Source organism: Bos taurus, chromosome 4 (genome assembly GCF_002263795.3).
Source record: "Bos taurus isolate L1 Dominette 01449 registration number 42190680 breed Hereford chromosome 4, ARS-UCD2.0, whole genome shotgun sequence".
NCBI lineage: Eukaryota > Metazoa > Chordata > Mammalia > Artiodactyla > Bovidae > Bos > Bos taurus.
Window position 1 is genome coordinate 61929421 of NC_037331.1, and position 17104 is coordinate 61946524.

The window sequence follows — 17104 nt, forward strand, 5'->3', positions numbered from 1 at the left end:
TTTTTAAGTCTCTGTGATTCCCTTTCTCACCTGGTATAGGGCCTTGCTCAAATACCACCTTTAAGGAGTTCCACTCTGATGATCCTAAGTACACTTGCAACTTCTGCCTGTGACCTCACACCACACCCTGCACTTCAGTCTCCTTTTCAGCTCTACTTCCTTTTCCATTATGCTTACCACTTTATGAAAGACTGTTTAATAGGTTTTGTTATTTGATATGTCTGTTTATTTTCTGTCTCTCCTTACTAAATGTACTAAAATGTGAGTCTCCTGAGGACAGGAATTGCTCAGTGGTGTTTTAGCACCCTACTGTATCCAGCACTCACAACAGTACCTGGCATATAGCAGGCATTTGATAAATCTTTGTTGAATGAATGAACGAATATTAATAGATGTATTACTGAGTTAAAAGATCCTTGTCCTAGTGAATACCAATAGTTTTAATATACTTTATTGTACATATACTAATTTTAAAATATGAAGTGAAAATTAATTTTTGTTTTTGTTTTTATAGATAATTTTTCACACATTGCAGTTGTTTGCATTTACTCCCCTTGCCATTTTAATTATGAGACTGAAGCTCTTTTTGACACCTCATATGTGTGTTATGGCTTCCCTGATATGTTCTCGGCGGGTAAGGTATTCATTCTTTTATAACTACTCTATAACACTATAGCAACTACAATGTAGTTAATCATGGTTTTGGTCACTAATCTAAAACATAAAAGCACTTGGTGTTTTTTTGTCTTAAGTGATTTAAAGTACTAGTTTGTGATTCATTATAGCATAAGAAAAGCAAATTCAAGTAGCTTTGAAATTTATTCCTAGACTTTAGCTGATAATTCTGTGACTTTCCCCTCTATCAGTATTCTCACTAATATAGTTTTTGAAATTCAGGTAAGTGTAACAGTTTCATGGCCCATCAAAACTATCCTCAAGTGCTCTTGTAATACTAGAGAAGATGCAGTGCAATTGTTCTAGTATTGTCCTGTTGGGCTTGGATAATCTGTGGAAAAATTGTCAGTTTCTAAGGTTCTGTTACTGTAGCTCATATGCAAGACAGCTAGATAAAGTAGCTAGAATTTTGGGACCAAGTTACTTCTAGAGACCCCTTACTTGGTCTTGATTATAAATGTTTTGCCTTAGAATATCATAATACTTAAATTCCTGAGAGGATAAAAATTGTCAGTACTAATGGTGTTTCCCTAGATATTCAAGATGTCCATAAAAGACATCCAGATATTATAGGATTTAGTTCGAGGATATGTCAGAATTATGATTTGTTAACCTTAACTCCTGGTTGTACATCTGTCCTGGAAGGATCAGGTATTTCTTCTTTAATTCTTTCAAGAGGAAAGTAAGCTCCATTTTTAACTGGATCATATAATTCTAAAATATTTGCAGGTTTTAAACAATAGATAATTATTATATTCTGTATATTATTAGTATCAAATGGTAATCCATCTTGATTTAGGTAGAAAGGTGAGAATATATTACTGACCCAATAGCACTGTTCATATAAGAATGATAAATAAATGGTTTCTTTCATTTCAGCTCTTTGGCTGGATTTTTTGCAGAGTTCGTTTTATGCCTGTTATCCTCAGTCTTGTAACAGTAATGTCAATACAAGGTTATGCAAACCTCCATAATCAATGGAGCATAATAGGAGAATTTAATAATTTGCCCCAGGAAGAACTGATACAGTGGATCAAATACAATACCAGGCCAGGTATGTAGCTGTTTTGATTATATGTCTAGCTAGCACACACACATACACTTATACACATTATATGTTGTTATACATTTGTGTATATTGTATAGTTGTCATTTCATATATGTATGTGTGTATATATGCAATTTAAAAAAACACATGCATTTATACCTTCACACATTTTTAGTGTGTTAATTGCAGCATTCATCAAATCAAATTTCCAAAAGGAAACTTTGTGTCCTCTTTAAACCCCTCCTGGATACCTGTCAAAAAGAATTTTAATTGATATCTAGAGTTAATAATTGTTCACAAGTTATATGCTATAACTCTGAGATTATTACTGTATCATAACAGTGACACTTCAAAGTAAAAAGCCTTTAATAAATGACAAACTTTTGCACTGTGTGACAGGCGACTGGAGAAACCAGTTTTGACTGTGGGGAGGTTAACAATACCCTTCCCATTACTTCCGCCAGTGCATACCCTCTGCTTCATGTCTATAAAATCAATCACATACAGAAGGGTTAAAATCTTGGACATTTGGGTTTTTTCACTAACTCATCTCGAAAAGATGATTATACATGCTACTTTTAAATAGTTTAAAATATTTTTTTAGTTTTTCTTTTCTTACAGTCTTTATCTAAGACCACCTCAAGCAGATTGATATTTACTTCATTTTTAAATACCTTTCCAGAGAATGAATATATTCTATGCTATTTTCTGCAACTATTCTATAGTCCTGTCCGAGACAGTTTTTTCTGGCTTAATTTCTTCACTGTGATTTATTTAAATTTATTCTGTGACTCTTTGAGCCACTTTCCTCTTATCTCCTATTTGATAGTCATCATTCTACTATTTAGCTATCATTAAGGTAAACTCTTATAAACTTCAACTCAAATATTTGGTCTGTGTCTTTCAAAGGATGACAGTGACAATGCCTCATCACTTAGACTCTGAGTCTTAGAGCTTCCAGGCTAGTTTAATCAGAATTTTTGAACTAATCCTTTATTTTTTCCCTATAAAGTACAAGGTAGTTACTGCTTTTAATCTCTCTCACCCCTCACCACTTACAGCTGTTTTTCCAAAGCTTTAAAAGGTATCTGTTCTTTTCATGTTTGCTTGCATCTTTGTTCCAGTGTTTGTCTTGGGTTCTTGGCAAAGAAAGCCTATGTTTAGCAAACTTACCCTTCTGAGAGATTTCCCACAAACTCTTACATCATTTTTGCCTCTTCTTTGATCCTACCAATTTTTCTCATCTCTGTATTATGAGTTCTCTCATGGTTACCACAGGTTTTATTAAACGAAGCTTGAGATTCTATAATTAGGGTGAGACTAGAGCTTACATTCAGGTCTACCATGTAGCTTTGCATAGTTTGTACACAGCACAAAGGTGCTCAGTTGAGAGGACAAGAGGGAACTGTAATCCAGCCTGTGGTCCACTCACAAGTCATGTATTAGTGAGGTTCTGTCAGATCAGAAGGGATACTTTTTTCTAATACATGCAGTAGGCTAATTGGAGATTTAAATATATTATAGAAAAGATCCTGTGGTTTCCCTGTCATGCTCATATTTGATGCCTTACTCCCAAGAGGAAAGAAGCAGCTAAGGAGTATTTCTCCCTTTCCCTCTGTTTCATAGACGGTTTCTTCTCCGTGGTTCCAGTTCTTGCTGGACAGGCTTCCCTAGTTTGTTCTGGATGACCCTAGTTCTGAGCTTGGGTCCCTCTAGCCCAGAGTTTCTCAACTTTGAAATTTGGGGCTACCCTTTACACTGGCAGAATAATATTTAGCAGCATTAGCAGCATTCCTTTCTTCTACCAATCAGATGTCAGTAGCACCTCTCCCGTAACAGTGTGGTAACCAAAAATGTCTCCAGAAGTTGCCAGGAACAAAATTACTCCTGACTAAGAGCTTTTCATCATTAATTATTGAATCTTACAGTAATAAAGATATGTTTACTTCAGTTTATTTATATGTTTTTTAATTTAAGGCATATGCTGCTGCTGCTAAGTCACTTCAGTCGTGTCCAACTCTGCGCGACCCCATAGACGGTAGCCTACCAGGCTCCTCCGTCCATGGGATTCTCCAGGCAAGAATACAGGAGTGGGGTGCCATCTCCTTCTCCAATGCATGAAAGTGAAAAGTGAAAGCGAAGTTGCTCAGTCGTGCCTGATTCCCAGCGACCCCATGGACTGCAGGCATATGAAGAGATATAAATCCCTTAGAAGAAATGTAATTGCCCTCATTGTCAACAAAAGAGTCCAAAATGCAGTACTTGGGTGTAATCTCAAAAGCAACAGAATGATCTCTGTTTGTTTCCAAAGCAAACCATTCAATATCACAGTAATCTAAGTCTATGCAGCAACCACTAATGCCAGGGAAGCTGAAGTTGAATGATCTGTGAAGACCTACAAGACCTTCTAGAACTAACACCAAAAAAGATATCCTTTTCATCACAGGAGACTGGAATGCAAAAGTAGGAAATCAAGGGATACCTGGAATAACAGGCAAATTTGGCCTTGGAGTACAAAATAAAGCAGGGCAAAGGCTAATAGACTTTTGCCAAGAGAATGCATATACAGTCTTCCAACACAGAAGAGACAGCTCTACACATAGACACCACCAGATGGCCAGTACTGAAATCAGATTGATTATAGTCTTTGCAGCCAAAGATGGAGAAGCTCTATACAGTCAGAAAAACAAGACCAGGAGCTGATTGTGGCTCAGATCATGAACTCCCTATTGCCAAATTCAGACTTAAATTGAAGAAAGTAGGGAAAACCACTAGGCCATTCAGATATGACCTAAATCAAATCCCTACAATTATACAGTGGATGTGACAAATGGATTCAAGAGATTAGTTCTGATAGAGTGCCTGAAGCACTATGGACAGAGTTTCATAACATTGTACAGGAGGTGGTGATGGAAACCATGTCCAAAAAAAAGAAATGCAAAAAGACAAAATGGTTGTCTGAGGAGGCCTTACAAATAACTGAGAAAAAAAGAGAAGTGAAAGGCAAAGGAAAAAAGGAAAGATACACTCATCTGAATGCAGAGTTCCAAAGAGTAGCAGGGAGAGATAAGAAAGCCTTCCTAAGTGAACAATGCAAAGAAACAAAGGAAAACAATAGAATGGGAAAGACTAGAGATCTCTTCAAGAAAATTAGAGATACCAAGGGAACATTTCATGCAAAGATGGGCTCGATAAAGGACAGAAATGGTATGTACCTAACAGAAGCAGAAGATATTGAGAGGAGGTGGCAAGAATACACATAACTGTACAAAAAAGATCTTATTGACCCAGATAATCAGGATGGTGTGATCACTTGCCTAGAGCCAGACATCCTGGAATGCAAAGTCAAGTAGGTCTTAGGAAGCATGACAATAAACAAAGCTAGTGGAGGTGATGGAATTCCAGTTGAGCTATTTCAAATCCTAAAAGATGATGCTGTGAAAGTGCTGCACTCAATATGCCAGTAAATTTGGAAAACTCAGCAGTGGCCAAAGCACTGGAAAAGGTCAGTTTTCATTCCAGTCCCAAAGAAAGGCAATGCCAAAGAATGCTCAAAGTACCGCACAATTGCACTCATCTCACCTGCTAGCAAAGTAATGCTCAAAATTCTCCAGACTAGGCTTCATTAACTGAGAACTTCCAGATGTTCAAGCTGGATTTCGAAAAGACAGAGGAACCAGAGATCAAATTGCCAACATCCATTGGATCATAGAAAAAGCAGAAGAAGTCCAGAAAGGCATCTTCTGCTTCATTGACCACACTAAATAAAGCCTTTGACTGTGTGGACCACAACAAAATATGGAAAATTCTTCAAGAGATAAGAATACTAAACCACCTAACCTGCCTCCTGAGAAACCTGTATGCAGGTCAAGAAGTAGCAGTGAGAATTGGACATGGAGCAATGGACTGGTTCTAAATTGGGAAAGGAGTACGTGAAAGCTGTATATTTTCACCTTGCTTATTTAACTTATATGTAGAGCACATCATCAAAGAAGGCAATGGCAACCCACTCCAGTACTCTTGCCTGGAAAATCCCATGGACGGGGGAGCCTGCTAGGCTGCAGTCCATGGGGTCGCTAAGAGTCGGACATGACTGAGTGACTTCACTTTCACTTTGCACTTTCATGCATTGGAGGAGAAAATGGCAACCCACTCCAGTGTTCTTGCCTGGAGAATCCCAGGGATGGTGGGGCCTGATGGGCTGCCGTCTATGGGGTCGCACAGAGTCGGACACGACTGAAGTGACTTTGCAGCAGAGCACATCATGCAAAATGCTGGGCCAGATGAAGTGCAAGATGGAATCAAGATTGCTGGAAGAAATATCAATAACCTCAGATATGCAGATAACACCACCCTTGTGACAGAAAGCAAAAAGGAACTAACAAGCCTTTTGATGAAGGTGATAGAGAAGAGTGAAAAAGTTGGCTTAAAACTCAGAGTAGAAAAAATGAAAATCGTGGTATCCAAGCATGGCAAATAGATGGGAAACAATGGAAACAGTGACAGACTTTTATTTTCTTGGGTTCCAAAATCACTGCAGATGGTGACTGCAGCCATGAAATTAAAAGACGCTTTCTCCTTGGAAGAAAAGCTACAACAGACCTAGACAACGTATTAAAAAGCAGAGACATTACTTTGCGGACAAAGGTCTATCTAGTCAAAGCTATGGTTTTTCCAGTAGTCATATATGGATGTGAGAGCTGGACCATAAAGAAAGCTGAGTGCCGAAGAACTGATACTTTTGAACTGTGATGTTGGAGAAGACTCTTGAGAGTTGGCCAGGAGATCAAACCAGTCAATTCTAAAGGAAATCAATCCTGAATATTCATTGGAAGGACTGATGCTGAAGCTGAAGTTTCAGTACTTTGGCCACCTTATGCAAAGAACTAACTCATTGGAAAAGACCCTGGTGCTGGGAAAGATTGAAGGCAAGAGGAGAAGGGGATGACAGAGGATGAGATGGTTAGATGGCATCACCGACTCAATGGACATGAGTTTGAGCAAGCTCTGGGAGATGGTGAAGGACAGGGAAGCTGGTGTGCTGCAGGCTGTGGGGTTGCAAAGAGTTGGACATGACTGAGCGACTGAAGAGCAACAACAAATTCATTCAAAGTTACATTTAGAATGGTTAATAATATTTGAAAATAAATATTCAATTATTTCCAGTAGATCTGAGTAATATGCCTAGTTCTTATTGGTGGTTTTACTTTGCTGATTAAAAGTGATAATGATCTTCATAGTTATATAATCATTTATTATATGATTCTAATAAATCATATTTATTTCTTTCATTTGGTCTTTTTGTCTCTCAAGAAATACAACTAAAACTGAAGCCACACAGTAGATTTTGGTGTATCACTAGTTACAACCACAAAGCAATGGATTTATACATGGTATTATTCCAGAAAGTACTACTAACATGTAATGAAATGGTTTGATGAAATGTATTTATAAAGTCAAGGCTTAGTTATGAATATTTAAAAGTGATCTGAGGGAAGAAAACAATGCCTTCATCTGTCAAGTTCTCAGGACTACAGTTCATAACCCATGAAACTCACTTTAAAACATGTACCATGAGACTTGCCCTTTATAAGTCTTCTAGTTCCTAGAACTTCAGACTGTTGGAACAAGATATGAAATTTTACAATTCTTTCCAGTCCCGTCTTTGTAGTGCTGTCTGTTAGTATAGCACTTGAACAGGGCAGTGTGCTCTAGTGAAGTGGCTGAGAGGATGGGCCCTGAGAGTTCCTAGCTGTGCTGTCTAGGGCTAATTGCTTTGCTGTCTCTTGGCTTCCTAATCTACAAAACAGGAATAACATAGAACCCACCCCCAAAGCTGTGCAAGTTAAATTGTATAATCACCAAGTGTATGGCACCAAGATAACATTTAACAAAGTTGGCTATTATTATGTAGACCATCAGTAAATATTAAGTGAAAAAAAAAGAATGCTATCAATGATTATTATTTTAACTGTACTTCATCTTTCTTGGGCTTCCCTGGTAGCTCTTCTGGTAAAGAATCCGCCTGCAATGCAGGAGAGCCTGGTTTGATTCCTGGGTTGGGAAGATCCTCTGGAGAAGGGATAGGCTACCCACACCAGTATTCCCAGGCTCCCCTGGTGGCTCAGATGGTGAAGAATCTGCCTGCGATGTAGGAGACCTAAGTTCGATTCCTGGGTTGGGAAGATCCCCTGGAGGAGGAAATGACGAGCTACTCTGGTATTCTTGCCAGAAAAATCCCATGGACCTCTGTCCACTGGTAGGCTACAGTCCATGGGGTCGGAAAGAGTTGGACATGACTGAGCAACTAAGCACAGCACATCTTTCTTAACTGGGTTCAAATATTACAGATGAGTAACTTTTGGTTTTCTTTAAAACATGTTGTTAAGAAATATAATCTTGTTTTCCAGATGCTGTTTTTGCTGGTGCCATGCCTACAATGGCAAGTGTCAAGCTTTCCACTCTTCACCCCATTGTGAATCACCCACATTATGAGGATGCAGACTTGAGGTGGGCAACTGACAGAGTACTACAGCCAGACACACCAGGGACTTCTGCTGACTCGTAGGAATGGGGAAAATGTTTATCTACACACACACATTCTTTCATCCTCATGTTCATTCTAGAAGTTAAAAAGTAGTAACAATTCAGAAATTACAACATGTACCTGTTAAAGCAACCTTAATAAATGGCTGAAAACTGAAAAAAGCAAAACTGAATTTTGCTCAAAGTAAAAACTAGATCAAGAAACCACTCTTGATCTTACTGGTAGCCAATGATTAGCCTTTTTTTCACGGATAAAAAGAGTTTATGAAGTCCCCTATGTTAAATGCTTTAATGCTCTTTTATTAGTTGATTATGGGAACCCTATTTTCCACTGAAATCTGAAAGTTTTGTTTTCCTTAAGTGACTTTTAAAAATTATTTTAATCATCCTAGTAATTGGATAATCTTTTCCTTGTAATGTGACCTTGGTTTATTGTTAAAGGTAATATTTTAAATTAAAGTTTTATGTTTGGCTTTGAAGATTGGGCATTCTGTATGTTTGAACTCTTAAGAAAAGTCTAATGTATAATTGATCATTTACTTAGGATTTTATAAAAACTCCCATTTAGAACTAAATCATCTGTCTACCATATTTTGGTCAACATTCCTGTTTCTCAAGCTTCTGTTAGGGTACTTTCTCTACCTGACTACTACTGTAGATGCTCATTGTCTAATTATTCTATTTACTACATTAGCTTCAACTCATATGTCTTTCAGACCTTCTCTAAATGAAATTATCTACTGAAATCTGTATTTTCACTATATTTAGCCTCTATCTGAGTTTCTTCCAGATTAGTTATTTTATTAATTATGCAAAGCTAATTTTATATTCTGAACTATTATACTGCTACCTATCTCTAGACTCTAAACTGGCTTATACACTGATAATCAGTACCTGAAAAATTCAAATTTCTGTAAGTTTTAGAACATTTAAAATGTAAGTAAAATGTGGAAATTTCTATCCCCAAATAATTCATGCTGTTTGGGATCATGTATAATCAGTGCTCCATCCAGTAAGCATTGGGGTTTTAATTTGGTAACAAAATTTCTTTAGTCAACTCTGTTATCACTTATTTAGACACATTTTTTACTTGTTTGAATTTAAAGAGCTCGGACAAAAATAGTTTACTCCGCATATAGTCGAAAATCTGCAAAAGAAGTGAGAGATAAGTTGGTGGAGTTACATGTAAATTACTACATTTTAGAAGAGGCATGGTGTGTTGTGAGAACTAAGTGAGTATGAGCCCTATGCTCTATGATATATGGTATATTTTAAAGCAATGAATGTTTTACTTCATTACAGCAGTCATGATTCTTTAAAATTTCTTATTTTAAATTAATTCCATTAAAATTGTTATCTTGGCGTTTTATTTAAAATTCTTGCATGGAATTATATACTATTTAAGCATAATGTGATTTCAGAAATGATAGTGTATTTTGCTATCCTAATTCTTTCAATTTTAACATCTGAATGTTGCTTTTTTCCATAATTTTCAAGTTTTTAAAACTTTTATTAGATATCTAAAATACAGATTTGAATTTATAGCAAAGTGAGATACTAGCATTCTGCTACTACAGCTGATTTACATTGGCTTTATAAGACATATAAGAAAAGTTTCACATAACTCAGAAGGACATAATAAAATGTTTCTAATTAACAGTTTTAAATTTCTAAATTTTGAATACCTAAAAAATACATCAAATTCTGAGATGTGTAATGAATATCATCAGGCCTTTGTTTAGTCTCCTTGATTTAAAAAATCCTTAGTTGTATTAATCTTAACATTAAGAATTTTCATTTCTCCTATGAATAATTAGGAATTGGCTATATTAGACTTTTGAAGAGCTAATTTTTGAGATTTTCGTAGCCAATTTTTGTATCTAATTTTAAAATCTAATAAATAATGTATAGGAAGAAGTATATCAGTACTTGCAAATGTGAGTGGGGACTAAACACTCCAATCAAATGTCAGAGATTGAGACTGAATATAAAAGCAAAACCCATCTATGTCCTTCCTTACAGGAAGATGCATTTTAAGTACAAATACATGAAAGAAAGGTTGAAGTAGAAAGGATAAAAATTTACCACTTGAGTAGCCATGTGTGTAGCATATGCTAAATATGTATTTTCTAGCATATTCTATAAAGGCAACACTATAGTGTGGAAGGAAGATCAGTACTTACCTAGGCTGATGTTTCAGGGAGGGGATTGACTATAAAAGAGTACAAGGGAACTCGTTGAGATGATGGAAATTTTCTGTCTTATGATTATGATGGTGTTCACACACATACACGTTTACCCATGCTTATGAAAATTTACACATAAACTGGGTGAATTTTATTGTATGTAAATTATACCTCAATATAGACTGATTTTGTCTGACTTCTTCCCTGTAATGATTCCCATGCAGGGTTATTCTCTAGTGAGAAATATCTCATTCAGTCCACTCAGAAAGGGAAGAGTTGAGGGGAGTAACAGTGGCAGAAGAGCTTCTCTTTCCTGCTTTGGACTTTATATGTTATCATGCTAATTTAACTCAAAATTTAAGTTCAAGAATATGAAGTAGGTAATTCATCAGGAATTAGATTAACTATTAACTTTGCTTTAATTTGTCTCATTTTACAGTAAACGGGTATTATATTTGGATGGCAGTACCGCTTAGAACATATACTCATTTATATTTCACTTTGAAGGTGGATTTTTAAATATATGTTTCTGAATTACATTGAGCTCTTATTATTTGATTCAATCATATATTGGTTATTTGGTTAACTGGAATATAAGAATATAGCATAATTTCATTTTATTATTAATATCTCTAAATTTTAAACATGTTTTTTGAAATGTACTAAGATCTTTAATTTATTAAATGTTAGTCTCTAAAAATCTGAGATATTTTATAATTATAGTTCTTCTAGATATGAATGCATTTTTAATATATATATTTGCTTATTTTTTCAGGCCTGGTTGCAGTATGCTTGAAATTTGGGATGTGGAAGACCCTTCTAACTCAGCTAACCCTCCCTTATGTAGCGTCTTGCTCAAGGATGCAAGGCCATACTTCACCACAGTGTTTCAGAATAGTATGTACAGAGTGTTAAAAGTTAATTGAGAAAAGACTGCCCGTTACACTGTGGTGCAAAGAGGTGCACAAAAACAATCACTTTAGTTTATTTACATTAATAAAAATCACAAGCTTTAATAAGGGACCCTTAAAAACAAGATAGGAAAAATGATTTAAAGTTTTTCTAATTTCTAAAAGGTAAATTATTTCATTGTTTTCCATTGAATGTCAGCCTTATTAAACTTGTCATATAAATGAGTAAATCATTTCATATTCCATAAATAAATGTTCATCTTAAAGTTTTAAAGAAGAAAAATATATGTAAGAGAACAATGAAATTGAATAAATCAAGAATATATAAGTCCTTTTGTATCCAACGAGGCGAATTGCTTCTAATTTTCTCTAGTTCTAGGATGTACCAACTCAAACTCTTTAAAACACTTAGAAGAGACTAATGCAGTTTCTGAAATGACACTTCCCTAAGATCCTGCTACTGATCACAACCTCTGTCTTTGTGAGGAAATTTGTTTGTAACCATGTGTCTATTAAGGTTGTTTTTGCCTTTAGTAGCCCTCAGGAAAGATCTTTAATAGCTTTTAACAACTTTTTTTTTAATCATTTCAAGTTTTTTTCAAAACAGCTTATTTTGCAATGTTTTCAGTCTTTTTAAATTTATTTATCCAGCCAGATATTTTCCACTGATCAGTTCTCAATTTAAGTTCAGCAGATTATTAATCTGTCTTTTAGAATACAGTGGGTTTTTTTTTTTTCTTTTACTATCCAAGTAAAATTGTTATAGTACACAGTCAAATTTAGGGCTTAAGCATTATCAGAAAAGAAAATCCAGTTAACTTTATCAAATAAAATTTGAAGAAGCAAAGGCATTTTCATCTTGAAGTCCTGTAGCTCATTGGTCATAGTCATTTTTACCCCAGTCACCATCTTTTTTAATAATATGTTTTAAGTCCTTATTTAGTTTTGGTTTTGGATGAGGACAGTAATGTTTTATAGATCCTCTCTTCCAGTATAAAACCTATCCAACAGTAATGCTTTGAAAAGTGGTAGTTCTCTAGAAAATATGGTTGCCAAGTGGAAAGTTAAACACTGTCTCTGATTGATAGATGTTGAATATGCCATATCTGTAGTATTTTAATGTGCATCTACTTTAATAATCTTGGAATGTTTGTAATTCCCTTGTTTTTGGCCCTCTCTGTGTTTGAGATAGCAAAATGACTTAATCCCATAGATTAGTTCATTTATTGTAGGTAGAAAAGTACATATACCGGAAAACCAATAAATTATTTTTCAACTTTTATTATAATTGTAAAATATTTTAATACAAGATACAGAACAGCTAGGAATATAAAATTGTATTTATATTCACATTTCAGATACTTTGTTTTGATCTAAGTATGGGGCAAAGAAGTAAAGGAGATAGAACACCTAACACAAAAATTGAAATATATTTTGGATGATGCTTTCATAGGAACTATTCTAAAGAAGTTGGTAGAATTTTTAAAGAACTTTATCAATTAATAAAATATGCAGTACAAGTATATTTACATGGATTTATATATAGGGAATCAATAAAATTATTTTCAACTTTTATAGTTGTAAAATATTTTAATACAGGATGCAAAGCCACTAAGAAAGCATTATTTTAGCATTTTCAAATATTTCATTTGGTATAAATGTGAGATAAAAGAGCTACAACACCTAAAATTAATGAAATTAAAGTAGCACATTTTGGATAGTATTTTCATAAGCAACATTTAAAAGAAATTGCTAGAATGTAGCAACAAAAATGGATGAGTTGGATTAACTAAAACATATTTCATATAAATATAATGTATTAATGTGAATTTATGTTATTTTCACGTGCTATATGTGTTTTAAATTAAAAAAGCCCTTGAAGATCCTGGCATGTGTTTTCTGTCTTTCTTCATTCTTTACTAAAACCCATTTGGAAATTGAAATCACTCTGATATAAAAGTAGAAATCATGGTTTCCTGACCATGTTTACATTGATAGTGTTTTTTTAACCATTTTAAATCAATTCTGTGTAGTCTCACACGAAAGGCAATGTACTATGGAGGAAATAGTGTGGCTTTGTAACCAGGTGGATCTCAGTATGAATCCTGATAACTTTCATTTACTAGGTATATTACCTACCATCCATCGAAAAGATATTTCTTGAACACTGATTGTATGTCAGGCACTATTCGTGGCTATGTGGCTCTACTCTGAAAACTTAACAAAACTTAACAAAAAAGGAGACTCACACTACCTACTTGGCAGAGTCATTTTGAGGATTGGTGAGATGATGTGTTAGAGCACATTCAGGCCCTCGACAATTGACAATTGTTAGCCCATTTACTCTTTCTCCCTTACCCACCAACCGGTTCTGTAATACCGTGTTACCTGGTGTGTTGTCTCAGAATTCCAAATAGTCCTACTTTAAAAAAAAAAATGTTATTCTTTAGTTGGAGGGAAATTGCTTTACAGTATTATGATAGTTTCTGCCATACAACAATGCAAATCAGCCATAATTATACATATATCACCTCCCTCTTGAGCCTCCTTCCTGAGCCTCCCTCCCATTCCCAACTCCCACCCCTCTAGGTCGTTACAGAGTGCCTGGCTGGGCTTCCTGTATTATACAGGAACTTAGCACCAGCCATCTGTGTTCCACATGCCAGTGTATATGTGTCGATGCTACTTTCTCCACTCACCCCACTCTCTCCTCCCCGCACTGTGGCCACAAGTCTGTTCTTTACATCTGTGTCTCCATTCCTTCCCAGTAAATAGGTTCATATACTAATGCAAATAGTCCTACTTTTCTTTAGTGTCTGTAAGTAAGAATACTCGACTACTGCTTACTTTTTTAATATAAATTAGGTCATTACATTCTTGTCTGTGTACATTTTATTATCTGTTCTTTGGAAATCTAAAAAAAATATGCATGAATGCTGTTCGTTGAGTAATGGGTAGATTTTTCCTCAGTGCAAGGAAGCATTTTCCTTAGTTTCCTATGGTCATAGTTTTGCACACTTACTTGAAACCATGATAAAAGTGAGTTGTGCACAAGTTCAGCAATTCCCTCCACCATCAAGTTGTCAGAAGCTGATATACAGCTTCAGTGAATAATATGTGTGTTATATGCTAGTCTTTTGCTGCTAAGAACACTACATCAAAAATCATTGAATACTTTTCATGGGGGATTCCCTGGTAGCTCAGCTGGTAAAGAATCCACCTGCAATGCAGGAGACCTGGGTTCAACCCCTGGGTTGGGAAGATCTCCTGGAGAAGGAAATGTGTACCCACTCCAGTATTCTGGCCTGGGAAATTCCATGGACTATATATCAAAAAGAGTTGGACATGACTGAGTGACTTTCACTTCACTTTTCATGTTAATTTTAATAATAAAACTATGCTTATATTTTATATGTTTGTATTATACAAGCCATACAAACTCATTATGGAAAATTAGTTTTGAAAAAAACAAAATTTAAAAGGGGAAAATGTTCACCAAGACATTATTAATATCTCATTGTTTTCTTCCAGCCTTTAGGCATAAGTTTTTGTTGTTTTAATGTAAACAGTTTTATCTTTTGTTCTTCATGTAATAAATATGGAAGTGTTACATACAAACTGTTTTTAATGGCTCCATAATGCCCTATTTTGTATATAAATATATGCACAGATATTTGTATCTTAACCATTATTTAGCTGTTTCCACTTTTGCGACTACGTGGATATCATAGTACAATATATAAGATATGTATAGAACACTGCCATGAATTCTTTTTTTAATTTTCAAATTATTTCTTTAGGGTACATTCCCATAAATTTCTTTCAATAAAACACTATGGATACTGTCAATGCAGTTTGCCTCAAATTACCTCTGCAAAAGTATTGTATGCATCACCAAAAATCAGTGTGTGATAATGCTCATCTCACAACACTCGTTAGCACTGGGTTTTTTATTAGTACTTTTTTGCTAATTTGTGACACCCAAAATGGTATTAATTATCATTTTAATTTGCATTTATCCCATGGTTGGTGTGATTGGGCCACCTATTGATGTTTGTAAATGGTTCCATTTCCTCTTGTACATTGTCTGTTTCCATTTGTCTGCATATATTTTATGAAAGCCCAGCCTGGCCCTGAGACCAGCCGTGTTACAGATCCTCACTGTTGGGGATTCTGTCTTGTCATTAACTATTCCGTGAAGTCGATAAAAATGCCGTATTAGTTTACCTACTCCTCAATAAGCTGGGCGTGATGCTTCAGCCTGTCTAAAATAGTTTATAATTTATACTATATACTTTATACTATATATATACTTTATAGTATACCCAGGATGTCATATTTAATATTAAATGCCACGTTTAAAAATCTCAGTGCTTCCACTGCTTTTAAATAAGGATTCAATGATCATAATTTCATGCTTGGACACCATTGACTTTGTAAATTGTGTTTTATGTATGAAATTTCTTAAACCATTATTATTGATCTCATCTGAGCTGCTTTTTATAGGTTATAGAAGGCAGAATTATTAAATTTTCAAACCCAAGAATGTTCATGGAAGCCTTATTTGTACCTGGTGGAGGGAGCTGGAAGCAACCTAAAGGCACCAATAGAGTGAGTGAGTAAAACAAAACAGTTCCATATAATGGAATATTATACAGGGGTAAATCATCTATTCACATGTCAATAGGAATGAATCTCAAATATAAGGTTAAGAATAAAAAGCTTGGAATTTTCCTGGTGGCCCAGTCATTAAGAATCTGCCTGCCAGTGCAGGGAACGTGGGTTCAATCTGGAAAGATTCCACATGCCACAACTACTGAAACCTGCCTAGAACCTGTGCTCTGCAGCTGGAGAAGCCACCACGGTAAGAAGCCCGCTCACCACACAGAGCAGCCCCTGCTCACAGCAAACTAGAGAAAGCCCATGCTGCAATGAAGACCCACGGCATCCAAAAACAGATACATAAATTTTTGAAAAAAGAATAAAAAAGTTAGCAATGGTTGTATGTGTATGCATGTGTAAGTATATGTGGTATTTGTATATAGCCTAAAAGCAAAACAAGAATATTAGGAGATACATGTGTAGCAAAACAATAAAAGCATAGGCAGAATTCACACAAGAGTTAGGCCAGCAATCACTTCTAAGAGAGAGTGCAATCCAGAGGAACCTTGGGTGCTTAAATGTCCCTGTTCTAACTGGGTGTTAAGTATGTAAGTTTTCATTTTGTAATTAAGATGTGTGTATACTTGATAATGTTTGATATATTTTACACCCTTCAAAGTAAGGCATTGATACCACATCAGTGGTTCTTAAGCCTCAGATTTTCTTTTAGTGGTTCTAGGGTGCTTAACGGAGAAGGCAGTGGCACCCCACTCCAGTACTCTTGCCTGGAAAATCCCATGGACGGAGGAGCCTGGTGGGCTGCAGTCCATGGGGTCGCTGAGGGTCGGACACGACTGAGCGACTTCATTTTCACTTTTCACTTTCATGCATTGGAGAAGGAAATGGCAACCCACTCCAGTGTTCTTGCCTGGAGAATCCCAGGGGCGGGGGAGCCTGGTGGGCTGCTGTCTATGGGGTCTCACGGAGTCGGACATGACTGAAGTGACTTAGCAGCAGCAGGGTGCTTAAACAAGCATCATCAGACTGGAGTACAACTTGTCTAATTCTCAAATTGTAGATGAGCGTACATTTGTGTAATGTATTACTTAGTTTCTTTAAATGGCAGATGATATGAC

General features: G+C 35.7%; 1 protein-coding gene across 1 annotated transcript in view; it reads left to right on the forward strand.

Annotated features, from left to right (window-relative positions):
* DPY19L2 (dpy-19 like 2) overlaps positions 1–11381 on the forward strand; it is a 90045-nt gene extending 78664 nt beyond the window's left edge. Inside the window, 5 exon segments of the mRNA NM_001206782.1 lie at positions 515–634; positions 1555–1729; positions 8134–8233; positions 9376–9501; positions 11231–11381. Coding sequence (NP_001193711.1) covers positions 515–634; positions 1555–1729; positions 8134–8233; positions 9376–9501; positions 11231–11381 — 672 coding nt within the window.
* The last annotated feature ends 5723 nt before the right edge of the window (positions 11382–17104 follow it).